This window comes from Eretmochelys imbricata, chromosome 15, assembly GCF_965152235.1.
Source record: "Eretmochelys imbricata isolate rEreImb1 chromosome 15, rEreImb1.hap1, whole genome shotgun sequence".
NCBI lineage: Eukaryota > Metazoa > Chordata > Testudines > Cheloniidae > Eretmochelys > Eretmochelys imbricata.
In genome coordinates, this window is record NC_135586.1 from 32,519,322 (window position 1) to 32,537,137 (window position 17,816).

Consider the following 17,816-nt stretch of genomic DNA (forward strand, 5'->3'; position numbering starts at 1 on the left):
ACGCACATACAAATAAACTAGGTAGTGACCACAAAGTAAACCATCTAAGCTTTGACTTTCGTATTTCCTCTTTTGTAGTATTTCTTGGAAAAACGAGTAAGTGACAAATTGGTGTCTTCACTGCTTTCTGGCCAGGGGCTGAGTGCGCCTAACAAAGCCGGTAAGAACACAATTGACATTCAGATCAATCAATCAAAAGGCACAAATGAAGATACAAAATTTCATACATACAAAATGCAAAGTAACTTAGTTCCTGAAGAAGCAAGGAAGAATCAAACTGTGCTAATATTTGAATCATACACCTTTGGACCCAACATAAAAAGAGTTTCAACAAAATTCCAGGATACTTTTCAGCAGGATTTAACTAGAGAAAAAAATTGCTGAAAAATCTGGGGCACCAGTTCTGAAGGGATAAAGAGATCAAGTTTTAAATGAAACACTCCTGTTTAGGAAAGAATTTCATTAAAGGCAAAAATATAATATAAAAGTGCCCACTTAGGAAGAATGTACTATTAATTCTTAGCACTGAATGTGGAAGGGAAAATTACATTTTTATCTAAATGGTTTTTCGGCATAACCCATTCTTTTGCAGCTCAGTAATGGGCACTCCTCACCATTTTTATTTGGGCCAGATCACTATTGAAAGCAAGAGCAGTCGTCAAAAACCATTAAAAAGAAAACCCTTTAAAATCTATTCCATGTGGGGGGTGGGGGGGGCGGGAGAGAAGTAAAGTACATTTTGCAAGGTGATAGGGAGGGGAAAGGAGAAACACACCAAACCTGCTTTACAGAATTTTAAAGCAATTCTTTCTGGTTCCTTTTTCAGACCTGAAGTAGGAACAGCTACTGTTTGATTGAATATATGCGCCTAATATGATCAAATACCACAATCAAGTGGCATTACCACTTTGAAATTATACAGGATTTTTTCTTGCTGTGGTAAGTTCGGAATCCAGCATTACTGCTATGTACAAAGACAAAACAAAATGTAGGACAGGGAAAACTATTTTAATTATTATAAACAATTGCTCCTCTCCCATTGAAACTAGGGTTCCTTCAATCTGAAAACGAATATAATCTAAACAATTTCAAGCAAATGATCACTGTCCTAATGTTGTGGCCTTATCCACATACAACAAGCAGCAGAAATACGCTCCATCAAAAAGTAAAAACAGAACCCAGAACTGAACAGGCCTCTTTAATTAGGCTTTGCCTGAACAACAGGATTAGATATTAACATGAAACTGACAAAAGATCCTCACTTCTAAATTCTATAACTCAGTATCCTAAATTTGACCAACATAAAAACAATCCAGTGTGCACGTATTTAAAAAAAAAAAAAAAACATTTGATCCTAAACCTTAGAGATAAAGTAATAATCGCCAAAAAATAGAGGTAAGACTAAACCATTTTCTGAGCATTATTCATTTGATATTCCTCATCTCTGAGTCTTCTTTTAACCTACTTATTTTTGACAACCATAGCAATAAATTTTATCTCTGAAAACAGAAGTTCAGAAATACAGTAATTATGGCTGATACAATTGGACAGGTAACAGTTTTTATCCCATTTACCTAGCTGTAGTCCTCCCTGCAATACAGTAATTACAGGAAACTATTTCTGTTTTAAGGGTTTAGATAAAGACCGTTCCAAATTTAGGGCCAGCAACCAACCCTCCATTATGCTTAATAGGTAGACATAAAAAAGTCATTGTATCACCATCTCTCCAACTGCATGTTTTTCCAGTTCTTGAAGTTCGTATCTGTCTGATTCAAGGAAGACATTTTCAACCTACTCTTTCTGTGATGGAAAATATCTGAAAGTCATTTGTATAAAGAGGTTTAAAATAAATTATCCAAATGTGAGGCTTTGGGTAATTATTTGAACTAGAAAGTAATCGCTCTCTCAAGAAAACACAAACAAATTATAAAAGCAACAGATCTGTCAGCAGCTAGTGCTGTGAATCTTGGCTTCTATTTTGGCAACAAAGCTAGGTCAAATTATATTTCCATTTGCCAATGGCAAAGAATTCAGAACTAGAACTAACGACAAATCTTTCCTCCAATAGTGGATGTCTGAGACCCAGTCCAAGTAAGAGCACCAAGCTACACTCTTCATTTCTGAAAACATGCATGTGTCATTTCTTGGATGTCCATCAGTCCAAGAAAGCAAAACCAATGAAGTGTATTAGAATGATGTGTCCACTAAACACCTTTCTTTATCTAGAACATTTGATACAATTATGTGAACAGAGAAGTTAAAACTGTGATTAACTCCAAGGATTTGGGGGGTTCTTTAGGTTTCAGTTTTGTAACTTTTTACATGTTCATTGCCTCCATCTCTCAGCACAGTCAGAAATCCAGATAACCGATACCCATTTTTTGACAGCTAGAATTAACTAAAAGTTGATGTTCTGAAACTCTCCCTTGACTGGAACAAAAAATATGAAGGATTTTGCTTCTGCCTGTTCTTCTGTAATCTTTCCTATCGCAAAACAGCCATCCCAGTCTTAATTGTATTTCAAGTGGTCCTGTTTTTCCTCTGCTGCTAAAGCTAAGGAATTATATGAGAAGAGCACAGAAAGATGGTGTGCTGGCTGCTCCAGTGATCATAAAAAGAGCACCATGTGTCTATATTTAGGGGTGGGGAAGGCCATTACAGCACAGAAGTCCTCATACTGATTGGAACTATTTTGCTTTCCAGAACATTGCTTTCATTTTGTTTTCAAAACAGGAGTACAAGATTGGTCATGTTTCGTCCAAGTTAAAGATGTTTGGCTGCTCTGTACCATGCAATAATTAAATTGGTTCTGTGTGGTCATTTTGTCACATGGCTGCATGCACACTAGGGACTACCCAGTATCTTCTCTTGGGTTGGATTTGACTATCTTCTCGTACTGGGGCTGTCAATCATGCAGGGTGGGGAAGAGCTCTTAAGTTTGAAAAGGGCACTATGAAGTGCCCATGTCAATTTATAGCTCTCTAAATATTATTTTAAATAATAATAGAGTGGAAACCTTTTTAAAATAGATTCCATTATGATCAAAAGCAATTATAAACTCAAGTCACCACAAGCCAAATGGTAATGAATTGATCAACTGTGCCATCTAGCCAAGAGACTGACTACCCACATACGTATTTTTTGTTCACTCTGGCTGGTGTAGCCTAGACAATAAAAGTTGCATCCAGAACAGCGCATAGTAGGACACATGCAGCATAGTCTCTCCAGAAGCAGTTAAGTGGTTACAGTGAATGTTTATTTTACTTTTTAGAATTTCCTTCAATTACTCCCATCCTTCCCTTTCTGTCATTTCTCACACACAACACCAAAAGGCACAAAATGTCACTGAAATGGGAGATGATGTAAAAAATGCGAATGAGAGCTTTTCTGGGGAAAAAAAATTGCAAATCCCTAAGATTCTAACCAGATAATTATAATCCTTGGGGGGGGGGGGGGGGGGGGGGAAAGAGAGAGTGTGTGTGTGTGTGTGTGTGTGTGTGTGAGAGAGAGAGAATGCATCAACTTCCTCATGTTGCACTTTCACCAAAGAACTAATTCTAAGAGAAAATATAAAAGGTATTAAATCTTCACAATTACATGGGGGGGGGGGCATTTTGCCTCATTCATTGAATTAAAAGTCTGGATTCTAAACCAAAAAGTTGTTTTACATTTGTTTCATTTTTAACTAAAAAAGCAGCATATTTCTTGGGATCAGCCCTTCTTCACCCTTAGTATAATCTTTTCATTAGCAATACAAACTCTAAAATATTTCATGACTATTGGCCTTAATTTTAAAACATTATTTTACCATATAAAAATGCCATTTCAAAACAACTGAATGATTAAATGCTTTCCTGGGAAAATGACCAAGAAGTAGCCAAACAAAGGGGGGGGGGGGGAATTAGCTTGTAACTCATTTCACATCATCTAATTTTTCAGGTGCTTCAAACACTGTACATAGCAAGATAAAATAAATCAAATGCACAAAAGTTCAAGTAAACTAGCTTACAGGGAAAAGATGGTAAGTGCAATGTCTAATAAAACATTCTGCAGTGAGGCACCAGCAGAATTCTTTAGGGCTTGTACATTTGTTATTTTTGCATTTAATCTCAAATGAACTATATTTACTTTAATGCAAAATCTATCATTGGAGCACTTAAACATGACCAGATTTCTGCATACCGAGCCAGAGTAAGCTTCTTCAGACAAACCTCAAAACCTAATAGAAATCTAGACACTACAACTTCGTGCACTGCATTTTTTGTTAAAATACTATACAGAAATAAAGACAAATTTGCAAAAATTTTATTAGCACACATGAATGATGCTTCCAGTAAAAGTTAAACACACAAAGACAAGAAATGTCTTGTTTTCAGTAACTACTAGTAACCAATGCAGTGTGCACCTTTGGGAATGAAATAGTTTTATATAAGATTCGCTTATGCTGACTATATTAGACAGTAACAGATTCAAGAGAAAACTTTCTTTGGAAATGACAGTATTTGGATTAGCACTGCTCCGATCTAAAAGGGCTACACTATACACTTAAACCCTGAAGAGATACAAACTCATTATCCTTCGCTGTTGAACACAACACAAATTCTACGTCTCCTAAACCAACCCCTGCACTGTTACAGATAAATGAAATTAAGTGTGAGAAAAAGACTAATAAAACAAATGGCTCTCTTTTTTTTAAACATATATTTAGTGCAACACTGACCAAGTGCAGTTAAAAAAACCTCTCAACTGATTACGCCAATTAAGGAACACATTAATGCCTTCCTCGCATAAGTGGGCTTTTGTCATTTGAAAGCAGAAGAGTGAAACAAAGACTGGATGTTTTGCAGAATTTTTTTTTTCGCAATCCAGTATCATCTAAAATGTTCTCTTTGAAGTATTAAGAAAGTCATCTTGTTAAAATTAATGGATTAGACCTCCAGCTGTTAAATTCGCAGCCTTACATTTAAAAGGTATTTAACTTTGCAACTCTTGCATATAATCCTTAAACATACTTCACATTTGCAAGAAACTTCTTTGTGGTGTTCTTCCGCAAAAGGAAAGAAAACAGTTGTTTTTACATTACTAATTATCAACATTTCAACAGAAAAGATGGCTTAAGTGTCTCAGGAAGATAGAACAGCCAACTACAAAATTTTTGTCTAAATTATTAGGATTATCAACATGGGCCAAGTGTGGGATCCAGCTACAAAATATTGAGGAAAATTCTGTTTAACATCCATTTTAAATCAAAACTAAGAATTGGACTATTTAACTATGGCAAGAAGAGTCAGCTTGGATTTCGTATTTCTTAGACAAAGTGATAGCATCTTCAATGTTAATTCTGATAAGATATCTACTGCTGTGTCACTGATCTCAAAATTAAAAGCCTCAGTATAAAATACAGACTAAGAAAACGAGAACTACTAAATCATCATGTTCGAAGTACATCCCTAATCAAAAGGTGTATCTTTTAAAAGTCTCCCTGAAGTAAGTGAATCTCAATTAGTCTTACTTTAATAAATAAATTAAAAAAATCCCTCAAACATTGTATTTCTTTAAAATACAAGGACTTCCTTTAAAAAGAAAAAAAGCCAAAACAAACTGATGGAATGATTGCTACTGGTTGAATTAGATTCCCACTACAGATTGGTATTCTGAAATTGACATAGATTATCTAAATCATTATGCACAGAAAGCATTCCAGCCTGAAAATATGGAAAAGCATATACTTTACAGTAGTTACAAGACAGGTGACAATTCCACTGCCCAAGAATTAACCTCTTACTCTAGATATTTTAAATACGTTAGAATCAAGTAACAACTGTTTTGGAGATGTCAGACCCTTTTTTTTAAATGAAAAATGTAAATACTGAACAACATGAAACTTCTCTTTAAAAAGACAATAAAGCCAGCCTGCAGGATATGCAGAAATTCATACTTTGATATAATCAGGTCCTGACTAAGCCAGTATTACACACACACACGCACACACTATATACATACATATTTCACACAGAGATGCACATTAACACACATATATAAATACTAAATAATGCACATTTGTCTAGTACTACAATTTTATATGAATATATAAAAAAGCATTTTGCTGTATCAAAACCCTTCCATTCTCCAGAGGACTGCAGAGCCTGTGATTTAATTGTTACAATCATCGGAAGCCTGTTTATTTTTAATCACTCCTTTGTTCAATGCCTTACAAAAATCAGAATTTGTTGGGTAGAAGTAACAATGGAACAAGATATCTTAAGAGTCTTAGAAAAAATGGAATTACTATTTTATAATAAATGGTTCAAACACTACTAGATCATTTGTTAGAAAGACATGTAGTACACATACAAAATTAAAAAAGGAACATAGTGCAACAGAATCACAGATCAGAATAAATCTCTGCTTGACCTATACCTCTAGTTTCACCCAGTTCCTTTAACACTGTATGTGACAATTTGAAGAGACCATGGGTATTCTAAATATATCGATCTTTCCATCTCTCTTTCTCTCACACACGCTCACACACACAGAGTTTAAATAATATTCCTGTTACAGGCAATCCCACAACCAAATAGGTCATTAGAAAATAACAGAATCTGTTACCAAAAAAAATGAGTGTACTAACACTGCAAGCCAAATCTGAATTCATGCCAATCATCTATTACTCTGGACTGAAAAATCTAAAGAAAAAGAAATGCAAGACTAAGAAAAATACAGACAAGTACAACAGTTACTGAAGCCAATAAATCCACATACTTCCTGCATTAAATATTTCAGTATTTTAAAATAGTTATAGCAATTGATACTAAAAATCTTACCCTTATTCCCAGTCTCGTCTGATATTTGGCATATAAAGCTGCAAATATTTTATCTCTAATAGTATATAAAACAGAAGCAAGTGCTTCTGAACAGGAACATTTTTCTATAAAATTATACTGCAAAGCTAATGGTTGGTCAGAGTAAATGAAATAGTGCTATTGTCATTCAAATGAAGCCAAATCAGTCAGGAGCGACCTTGCTAGATTTTTAGAGATCAGAAGAGTTTAAGAGATCATATTAAATCCAAATCTAAATGCACAATGAAATCTTCATTGCAATCTGCAGTGGGAGTAGTCTCTCCCCATAAATCAGCCAGCTAACCCAGATCATTTATTAAAGATGTATATTTCATATCTGCAGAGTATATCGCATAACTTCTTGGCAAAGATAATTGCATTTCTGGTAACTTAAAATTCCTCATGGAAGTTTAAATACCTCCATCAAGCAAACAAAATAGCATCAGGAATCATAGTTTCACTGCTATAAAGTAAGTTTAGTCAGTGTTAACTCATTTCCTATAGTCCTTATTACAGTATAAGTCAATTTCAAATCATATGTTGCTTTTAATGTTATTTCAGCATTTGAAAGGCCGCACAGGAAATTTGACAAATTCCGTCTTAGTAAACAAATCTATTTCCCTTGGTAAAATCTCTTAAATAAGTCAGCAGCTTACTAAAATAAAACTCACCAAAGAATGTATTGGGACCTAAAAGAAAATCTGACAAGGACTAACAGCCGTATCTAGAAAGAACCTAAGTCCTTTTTTAATATGCTGTAGAAATGTACAGTTTTAAATAGTTTGCTTGGTTAGCATTTTATGTCTGTTGGCTTGTTCCAAAGACAAGTTTATTACTGCTATGAAATATTTAAGAACCTAAAGATTAGAAATTAAACGTACCGAGCTGGACTTGGAAATGAAAATGGGCAACCACCAATGTAAGAGCCACAAAGGGTAACCACATCTATTTTCATTTTCCCTGATTAACACCGGTGTGGTTTTAGGTTACATATTCCTGTGGTGCAAATGTCAAGTGAAGGCATCGATATGGACCTTAGAAATTTCAATGGTGGGGGTGGGGAGGAACAAAAACCAAGAACTTAACTATTGGCCTCCCAGAATGTACTAACCAAAACTCCATTGGAGTAAAAAGTTTTCCTCATTTAGTCAAATTAGGTAAAATGAAACATACTCAATTCATCCTGGGCTTTGCAAGTGATTTTGGTCTGGCTCTTCCTAATTACACTTATCTAGGATTTTAAGAGTCATCAGTTTTTCTACAGACACAATTTTAACACCCCTCAACACTAGATCCCGGGTGGACAGCACAGAGAAGACATAAAATTCTATTAAGCTTTATGGAAAATCCTACTATTCACCTCAAAAAAGGTTATTTTAGTACAAAAAACTTAATACCGGAAATATTCCTAACTGAAGAGGACACTTAATAAAGATAATATCTTAATAAGATGAAACTTCCAAATATATAAACACAAAATGTCAAACAGGCTGTATATATGTGTGTACACATGCATGTGTTATCTATGGTCATCTATCCCTAAATTCACTACTCACACAAACACTCATTCTAGTACCACTATCAAAAAACTACAGAGCATCAGCAAAGAAGAGTCTGTTGTCACTGCAACAATTATTTAGACAAGTTGTTTCTTCCATTAGTGTGGGTATTAACTGAATATTTAAAGAGTTGCCTTCTACAGACAGAAAATACTTGAACAAACAAAGCTCCTGTAGTCACAGTAGAACTAACTAAACTTAAAAACACAAAAACCACACACACTTTGGAGAACGGCCTCAAGAACATGAAATGCTGACTTCAGTGCTCCATGAGTTAGAACTTCTCCATTCACCCTATTTATAACCTTCAAAAGAAGTCCATAGAAGAATCAATGCATGTCACAGTACTTGTGTGTTATGTACAAAACAGAAGAGGTTCTTTCTGACCCCAGTGAGTATAACTTAAAATAAAAAAATCAAAATATTTGTTAGGGAGGTTACACTATACTTCAGAAATACAAGTATTTTAATAGTATAAAACAATTAAATGCTTTAATGAACTTATAACCTTTCACACTGTACTGTATTAAGTATTACTAATGTGTGGATCCTGAGTAGTGATGTTTGAAACCTACATATATTTTCTGTATATGCACAACTGCAAATACTTAGAAACCTACATTGTTTTAGGCAAATTCCAGTTGACTAAAAATGGGTTTCCTGAACTTGTCACATGATTAATAAAACCCCTTTCTTAAACACAACTTCAAGCACGTAAGGATATGATTTAATTAAAAATATAATCATTCTTATTTTGTGACAGAAAAAAAAGAACTCATCTACTTTGCCTCCTATCATTTCAAAGAACAATTAAAGTTAATTCTCTACTTATCTATATCACTTGTCTCATTTGAAGAATTGGTCCATTTAAACCTTCCAAGGGGTAAAAATGGAAATCGAAATGAATGCATCTATGCAGTGTTATAGAGTTAGATCAATATCTTATTTTATGTTAAGAGGTTTAAGTACTAAAACTTATCCTTATACAGGAATACAAGTAACCTAGTTTTCCTTCCAGGAACACCAGCACAAGAGTGATGAGCTGGCTCTTATAATAATATTTATGATTATCATTATATGAGAAGGAAGAGTTATTTCCTTAAAAGTACTGGTGACTATCAAACAAGTCCATTTCTTAAAACATCAAACTGTGTAGGGGAGTTGTCTCAAACAAAAAAAAAAACCCCACTGCCACAGAGTCACATGTACACAAGAAAAACTTGTAATATTAAGCCAAGCTGTAACAAAAAAAGTCCAAAAATATTTCACTTAGGTTTTTTTAATCCAATAAATTAAAATCTAAAAAACTTAAGTTTCATTTTACCCCAATCTGCTTTTAATTAGAGCGTGCATGAGCGTGTGTATGTCTGACAAGGTAGAAGTGACAGGAACTGTGATTTGTGCTAACTAGCTATTGATCCAGTCAGATCTAGATGTTGTGTACAAGAAACAATAAAAAAGAAGGGGCCAGGAAGGATGCTGTGTGCAACTCCATTTAAAAATGGAAAGAAGGGCCCCAAACAAACCAATTTATGTCCTTGCCTGGGTGAAGCATGGAGAATGCTGATGCGTTTCCTAGAGTCTGCTGTGCATGCTAAGCACTCCGGCTTCAAATGAGAGTCTCTAGTGCTGGGCATTAAACATGAACAAAGAGACAAACAGTGGGGGCCAGCATTCATGCTTCAGAAAACGAAAGCAGGAAAGCCCACCAGAACTGGAAGTATGAAGTTATGGAGTTTTCAAACCACCCAAACTCCATTTTCATTTTAATAACATCTCTCTTTACCTAAATTCCAAAGTCAATCAAGGGTACTACAAAAATGGTTCTTAAGAGGAGATCGTGAAAATAGATCTGAACCAGCCTAACGTTAGCAAAATGAATCACCAACATAAAATACATGATACATGTATGTGTATACATGATATAAAATACACACACGCAGAGGTGCATACATAGACAATTTTACATATATAGTATGTGGGGAAGGGTGCGCAAACACACACACCCCTTAAATCAATGAGCTTAGAAAAAATGGCTTTGATAAAATGGAAATGATTAAATCTGAAATCTTTGTTAAGGAGCTTTTATAACTAAAACTGTTTTCCACCCATGTATTTTTTTCATCCTAGCATTATAATGCTCTCTAGATAATAAAGAAAACCAAGAATGAAAACTAAATGTTGATATTAAACATCTGTCAACTAAGCATGGTTTTATATTGACAAACACTGAGTCTGATTTTATTTTCTTTATGTTAACAATGGTAGAAACTTCTTAGCTCAGCACCACATCTTTAAAAGATAAACAGGAAAATACTTAGAAACAGAGACTATGTAACATTGACACCAAACACGTTTTTGCTGGATTCACCAAAACCTTTATAATACAGGGGAAAAAAATATATATATATAAGTAAACATTCCCACAGCAGGAAGTTCTCTTCTGTCAATATATGTATTTCTGCAAATTAAACTGAGAGCCCCCATCTGAACACTTGCCATGTATATTTAAACTTTCCCTGCTTAATTAATCCAATATGAAAAAAATAATTGAATTCACCCATGTTAACACAGAAATTACATGGCTTAGAATACTGCCTAACTGAAATTAGAATTAAAGTGTTATGGGCACAAACAAGTTACGATTTTAAAGCCATCATCCTAAAAGCTGTAAAGAAACCGATTGTCTGCTTCTTCTACAGTAAGAGTTCTGTTTGTTTTAAGTAGCAAAGAGCCACCATTCATTTAGTCAATGAAGCTCTAAGTGTGTAGGTTTATAGGGGAGGGGCAGTGTTTTGTTCCTAATCTGATCTGTGGAGTCCATTCACCCAAACCAGCAAAGGTTCCCTAAGTCACTGATCACCTACCTAACCTACCGGTAACTCCCCTGTTAAATTCCCGACCAAACATATTTTCCTCTTTCGAGTTCACAGCGGAACAATTGTTCCTTTGTGTATGAAGGGATGCCCAACCTAGTCTTGGAAAGCAACAATCCAAGCAAACTGCTGTTAGCTATGCATTTCCTATTAGCAGGTCCTTACGCAAGAGTCAGGAGTTTATCTAGGGTGTTGCAGACAGAGAGAGGTGACAATCCTAACGCCTCTTTACCAGCCCCGCTTAGGTCATTACATTTCCATATTCAACAGTGCTTCTAGAAATAGTGGGTGCCGAAAGCCTGTTGTGTTTTAACTAGAAACTGACCTGCTCGGGATGGTGGAAAAACTGCAGAACAGCAGGACAGACGGCCCACCTGACTCAAGCGTAACACACACCGCCTAAGGAGTTCCACGGGCAGGAGGGGAACCCCAAGCAGCCCTGTTCCCCTTATCGGGCCCTAAGCCAAGCGGGAGGAAGGTCCCCACCACGCATTAGGATTAGGCAAACTTTTAAGAGAGCAACGCGTGCCACCAGCCTAAATTCATGCTCAGAAAGGGACTAGAAATGGATACCTTCTTTGCTGGGATTCTGGGGCTTCGACTTCTCCCACGGTGCCATAGGCTTGTCCTCCTCCTGCCCCTCCATCAAGGACTTCTCGCTAGGCATGTACCAGGTAGAGTTATGCTCTGCCATCAGGGAGTCCAGGTCTATCGTGCTCATGGCACCTTTGACGCTCTCCGAGCAACAGCTGTTCAACTCGCCCTCCCCGTTCTGGCTGGGGCACTCGGCCTTTTTGCTCTTCATGCCCAGCGGCTGGTCTTCGGAGATGCTGAACTGCTGCCGCTGGAGCTGGATCTGCGCCTGCAGGATCTCCAGCGGGTGGATCTCGTCCTGCGCCGAGCTGCTGCCCGGGGTGCGCACCTGCTCCAGGCCCGGGGTGCCCGGGTGGCCGCCGCCGCCGCCCAGCCCGTAGCCGTCCGGGGCCGGGCCCGGGCCGCCGAGCAGGCCCAGGGCCAGCGGCTTCTGGCCGCCCAGCAGCGCCTGCGGCGGGGAGCCGCCCAGCAGCGGGCTGCGCGTCGGGGGCTTGGCCGGGCCGCCGTCGGAGCTGGAGGAGACCTCGTCCTCGTGGCCGTAGGCGGGGCTGGGCTCGGCGGGGAAGTCCCCGCGCGGGGAGCCGCCGTCCGACTTGCTGGCGCTCGGGAGGCCGCCGTCCAGCGAGGCCAGGAGGTCGGGCTGCTCGCCCCGCGGCCGCTCGCCGCCCTTGGCCCAGGAGGGCGAGGCCAGCGGCCGGTCGTGCGCGGCGGGCGGGGCGCCGGGGCCGGGGCCGGGGCTGGCCGCGCCGCCGCCCTCGGCCGGCGGGAACTTGTCGAAGAAGCCGCCCGGGCTGACGTGGCCGCTGTCCCGCTTCCGCCGGCCCCGCCCGCGCCCGCCCGCCGCCGCCGCCGCCGCCGCCTTGCCCTCGCCGCCCGGCGCGGCCTCGGGCGGGAAGCCGGGCGAGGGGCTGGCCTCGGGCGCGGCCTTGGCGGGGAAGAAGTCCGGGCCGGGCGCGGGGCCGGGCGCGGCGCCGCCGTCGGGCTCGGGCGGGCCGGGCTTGCGCCGGGCCTCGGGCGGGCCGCGCTTGGCGAAGGTGACGTGCAGGTTGGGCGCGCCCAGGCTGGCGATCATGTTCTGGCAGGCGGTGGAGAGCGCGGCCAGGCAGCTCTGCCCGAACGCGGCCTCCTTGGCCGGCTTGGCGAAGGAGCCCAGCGACAGCGCGCCCAGCTTGCTGGCGGCGGCGGCGCGCGGCGCCGGCGGGAACTCGGGCGGCGGGAAGGCGCCGGGCGAGCCGCTGGCGCTGGGCGGCGGGGCCGGCCGGCCCGAGGCGCCGAAGCCGAAGCCCGCCGGGCCGCCCAGCGGGGGCGCGGCGAAGTCGGCCGGCGGCCGGCGCTCGGCGGGCGCGCTGGGCAGCCCCACGCCGCCGCCGCCCGCGCCCGGGGACGGCAGCGGGGCCAAGCCGGCGCCGAACGGGGCGTGGACGCCCGGGGAGTGCAGGGCCGGCCCGCGGCCTTCCCCCGCCAGCCCCAGCCCGCCCGCGGCCGGCCGGAAGAGCAGGCCGGAGCCGCCGGGCGCCAGGCTGAGCTCGTGCGGGCCGGGCTCGGCGGGCCCGCCCAGGCGCCGCGGCGGGGGCGGGGGCGGCGGCGGCGGCGGCAGCAGCTCCCCCCCCGGCGGGGGCGGCCCCGGGAACCAGCCGCTGTCCTGGGCCAGGTGCGGGGCGGGCGGCTCGAAGCCGGGCCCGCGGCCGCCGCTCTCGCGCTCGAAGCCGGGCTGCGGCATGGTCCCGACGGGGCCCGCGTGCGCCAGGCCGCTCTGGCCCAGGTCCCCGTGGTGCCCCAGCTGCTGCAGGCTGGGCGGCCCGAGTCTCTGCTGCTGGCTGCGGGAGGCCATCTGCTTGATCATGAGGGCGGCGTTCTGGCGCTGCTGCTGCAGGGCCTGCGGGTCGGGGCCCGGGTGCTGGAGCGGCGGGCCCGGGGCGAAGCTCTCGGGCACCGGCGGCGTGAACTCGCCCGCCAGGCCGGGGTAGGCGGAGGGCGACAGGTGGTTTTCCATCCCCGCGCCGTGCAGGGGGTTACTCCAGGCCGCGCACCTGTCGACGGCGGGGGAGCTGGGGAAGTCAAACCTCGGCCTCTTGGCCACGCTCATGTACGGGGCGTCGAAATGCTGCAGTCTTTGATTTGGTGGCTGCTGCGGAGGAGGGGGCTGCATATTAAACACGGGGTCGGTATAGGGGTGCATATTCCTGTTCTCCAGTCTGTGGATAGGGTACTCAAACTGCGCGTGCTGGTTCTGCAGGAGGGGCCCATTGTCCTGCAAGCTGGGGTTGGGCGCGCTGGCCTCGGTTTGCTGTTGCCTGGGGATTGCTGGCGGACAGGAGTTTTGTCTGGCCAGTAAACCGGTCTGTGGCTGCTGTTGCATTAGAGGATGCCTGGCGTTAACCCCAGGCTCCATGCCCACAGACATCTTACGAGCACCTCCAAACCTGTCGAAGAATACGCCGTGCTGCTGCTGCTGCGGGTGAACTTTGGACATCCCCACGAGGCCCGGTGCTCTGGGCAAAACGGATGTGCCAGGGAAACTGCCACCCCCAGGAACTTGCCGGCCAGCGCCATAGTGAGGAAGCTGCCCCTCCGACTCGGAAGGAGAAAACACGGGCAAATCAAAGTGTCCTGAAGGGCCGTCGCTGGCGTAATTGTATTCCAAAGAATCGACGCCTCCCGGGTTGGGAAGCCGCCTCTGCTCCAGGCTGTGGGAATCCGAGGAGCTGGAGGCTGGAAGCCCATGGAAGGAGGCAGCCCGGTTGGGAGACTGATCCAGTGGGAGGCAGGGCGCGGGCACGGCGTGGTTAGAGGCGCTGGAGTTATGGTGCTGGAAATCGGGCATGTTACCTGACCTCTGCTGTCCAAAGCCCTCGCCTCCTTGGTTCTCGGCCATATGTTCATATCCCTCTGCAAACGCTTGCTGGCTGCCCATGCTGTTGTTGTAGCTCATCAGCCGCCCTCCGTGCAAGCAGGAGGCGCTGGGGTCGGACCCAAAGTTGCCGCTGAAGTGCGGGTGATGCTGGTGCGGGTGGTGGGTGGTGGGATGACCGTGGTGAGGCTGCTGGTTGCCGAAAAAGCCATGAACCGGCTGAGCCTGCATCCCCCCTGCGTGCAGCTCGGAGTGTCCCCGAGCATGGAAGCCGTACGCTTCCCCAGCCATGTTCATGTTCATGCCCAGGATGGGAGGCTCGCCCAGGGCGCTGATGGCCGGATCCGCGGGGCCCCCGGAGTGGAAAGCTGGCGATTTGAAGTGAGAGCCCATGGTCAGTCCGGCCTGGCTAAAGTTTCTCTCTCCTTGTCCGGCGTTTCTGCTGCTGATCTGGGGCTCAAACTGCTCCAGCCCAAACATACTTCTGGGGATCAGTAGGGCATGGCGCCCCGCGTGCCCCGGTGCGCGACTCGGACCGGCTCCGCGAGGAGCGCGCTCAGAACCGCAGCGAGCGATAGCCCCAAAGTCTTTTAAAGCCGACTCACAGCGTCCCTGCAGCAGGCAGCGGCGGGCGAGCCGGGGTCCCCAGGGAGCTGTCCCCACGCTCACATCTTGCAGGGGCAGGTGGCCAGGGCGTGGGGGCGCGTAGCGGGGATGCGCTCGGGCGGGGCGGGCACGGAGAAGCAGCAGGCAGCGTCAGCCCCAGCTTCCAAACAAAGTTCAAGGAAATGAAATCTACCGGCCTGGGTCCGGGCCTCCGCCCCACGCAGCCCGGGGCTCTCCGAGCGGCCGCGGCACTTACGCCTGGGAGCGCCCCGCTCCCTCACACCTCGTGCGGCGGCCGGCTCTCCCCGACATCCGGCGGGGCTCGGCTCCGCGGCTCATCGGCTCCAGTCCCCGGGAGCTCCGCTCCGCATCGCCGGGCTGCAGAGGCGCTGGGAGCGCGGCTCAGCCTCTGCTTCTCCGCTCGCCCCGCAAACCGGCCAGCCCGGCGCGGGGTCCCGGCGGGCTCCGCTCTCCGCGCCTGGCCGCGCTCGGGGCTGGGCGCTCCGAGGGTCTCCCCGCCCGGCGGCCGGACCGAGGCTCTCCTGGCGCTGTCTCTGGGTTCCTGGCGGGTCCCGTCGGCCCGGGCTCGGGCGCTGCAGGGTCCCCGCTCCCCTCTGCTGGCGGGTCCCGTCGGCCGCAGGCGGTGCAGGGTGCCCGGCTTGGGGCGCTGCAGGGTCTCCGCTCCCCGCTCTTCCGCTCCCTCTCTCACCCAGAGCTGGAGAAACAGCAACAAGTTTTGCATTTCAGCAATCAATTTCAGCCATTAGAGCTGCACCAATGAGCGGGACGCATGCTCCGGGCCCGGGGCGGGGCTCTCCGTTAAGGTGGCTCCTTCCCCCTGTAGCCCCGCCGCCCCTGGAAGCCGGGCTCCGCCTGCGCTCCTGTGCCCATCACCTTCCTGCCCGGCCTTGGCTCTGGCCGCGCCTTTCGGCGTTTTAACCCCCTCCCCCTCCAGCCCCCGTTGCAAACTAGGCGGTCAACACATGTCGGCCCGAAAGCGGGTCCTTTGTCAGCGCCTGCAATGCGCTCCGGCTCCGCGGAGCGGGGACGGCACCGACCGGCCAGCCGGGGGGGCGCGCAGGGCTCCGCGCCGGGCGCAGGCGGGCCGCTGGCGCTGATCTCTGCGCGTCCCGTTTCAGCAGCGCCCGCCCGGGCGGTCACACTCCCCGGGGAAGCGCTGCCGTCCCGGAGGCGCATTGCTGGCAGTGAAAACAAACACCGGCTGCCCCGGGGAGGAGGTTTTGGTGGGAAAGAGTTTTTGACAGGACACGCTCAGTGCGCCGCCTCCGCAGCCCTTTGACAGCGCGGTGCTCCCGCTCCTCGCGGCGGTGCACGGATGTAAATGACATGTTTACCCAGACCTCACACGCGTTTGCCTCTGCTCCGTCAGGCGAGCGCTGTCTGTCAGTGTTTTTGTTCAGGGTAAGTTTTCCGGGTGAGACTGAACTCCCCCAACGCGCCTCCAGACTCATTTCCCATCTCAAATTCTCCTCTCTCCAGCCGGCCGCTGCTGAGGGATTGGGGCTCGGCGCAGCACGGCTGACCTGGATGAAAGGCGCCTGCCTTCCTTCTCCCACGTTTATGTTTCAGGTTGCAAGGAAAGAGGACTGGAAAGGGGGGGGGGGGATCTATTGACAACCCGTTAGGAGCACGAGAATCGGCCAGTGCAAAGTACAGGCTCGATATTTTATTGCTGGGCTTTATTCCTACACTTGCTTCGAGCGCTACGCGAAGTACCAGCGTGTCTAAGCAAGACTTCTGTTGTAACGTTTATAGTGTTTTTTATTATTATTATCATTCAAAGTAATGGCCAGACAGCCAAGCCTCCTTAAGAGATCAATTAGTCTAGGGGGGCTAAGGAGAGGAATTGGGTTGTGATACCAAAATCAATAAGTGTAATTTAATATCTGCTCTGCTCTTTATGAAATATTTATCCCAATAACCTTAGTTAAAACGTTTGGCTCTTTCGGCTCCCCACTGGGGCTGAAACCCGCCCCGCAAGTGGAAGTTTGTAAAAAGGGTGGACAGCTTTGAAATCAGGTAGTCAAAGGGGATCTTGGCAACAGGGTAACATTAAAAAAACTCAACTACACTTCCGATAACTCATTTAAATAGAAATACAGATATTACCTAGAACCTGCGTTTAAACACGTGTTTAAGGTCGGTGTAGGTCCGGTTCGTTCTGTGTATGTTCTAAACTGCGCGTTAAATAAGTGTGACACCGAAACTATTCCCAACCCAGGCCTCTTTCCATGGGGGCTTGAACCAAACAGGCCAAGCAAGCCGGGGCGGTAGAAATGACCCGGTTCTCCCCCCCTCCCCCTGCTCGTTACGGCTGGGTTAGGCTGAATCCAAAGGCTTCAAAAACATCTGGAGGAACGTCTCCCGCACTTGTGGGTCTGCGACCGCACTTCCAACCCAAAATACTTGTGTTGTTGTTTTAAAGCCGAGGATCTAGAGAGAAACTACAGCTCCAAGGCCGTTCAGG

The 17,816-nt window shown here is 46.1% G+C and overlaps 1 protein-coding gene across 1 annotated transcript in view; it reads right to left on the reverse strand.

Annotated features, from left to right (window-relative positions):
* Positions 1-15,202, reverse strand: part of MN1 (MN1 proto-oncogene, transcriptional regulator) — a 43,027-nt gene extending 27,825 nt beyond the window's left edge. The window contains exons 1-2 of the mRNA XM_077835257.1: positions 11,851-15,202; positions 57-148 (exon numbers count right to left, since the gene is read on the reverse strand). Coding sequence (XP_077691383.1) covers positions 57-148; positions 11,851-15,202 — 3,444 coding nt within the window. The remainder of the gene's footprint in view (positions 1-56; positions 149-11,850) is intronic.
* Between the last annotated feature and the right edge of the window lie 2,614 nt (positions 15,203-17,816).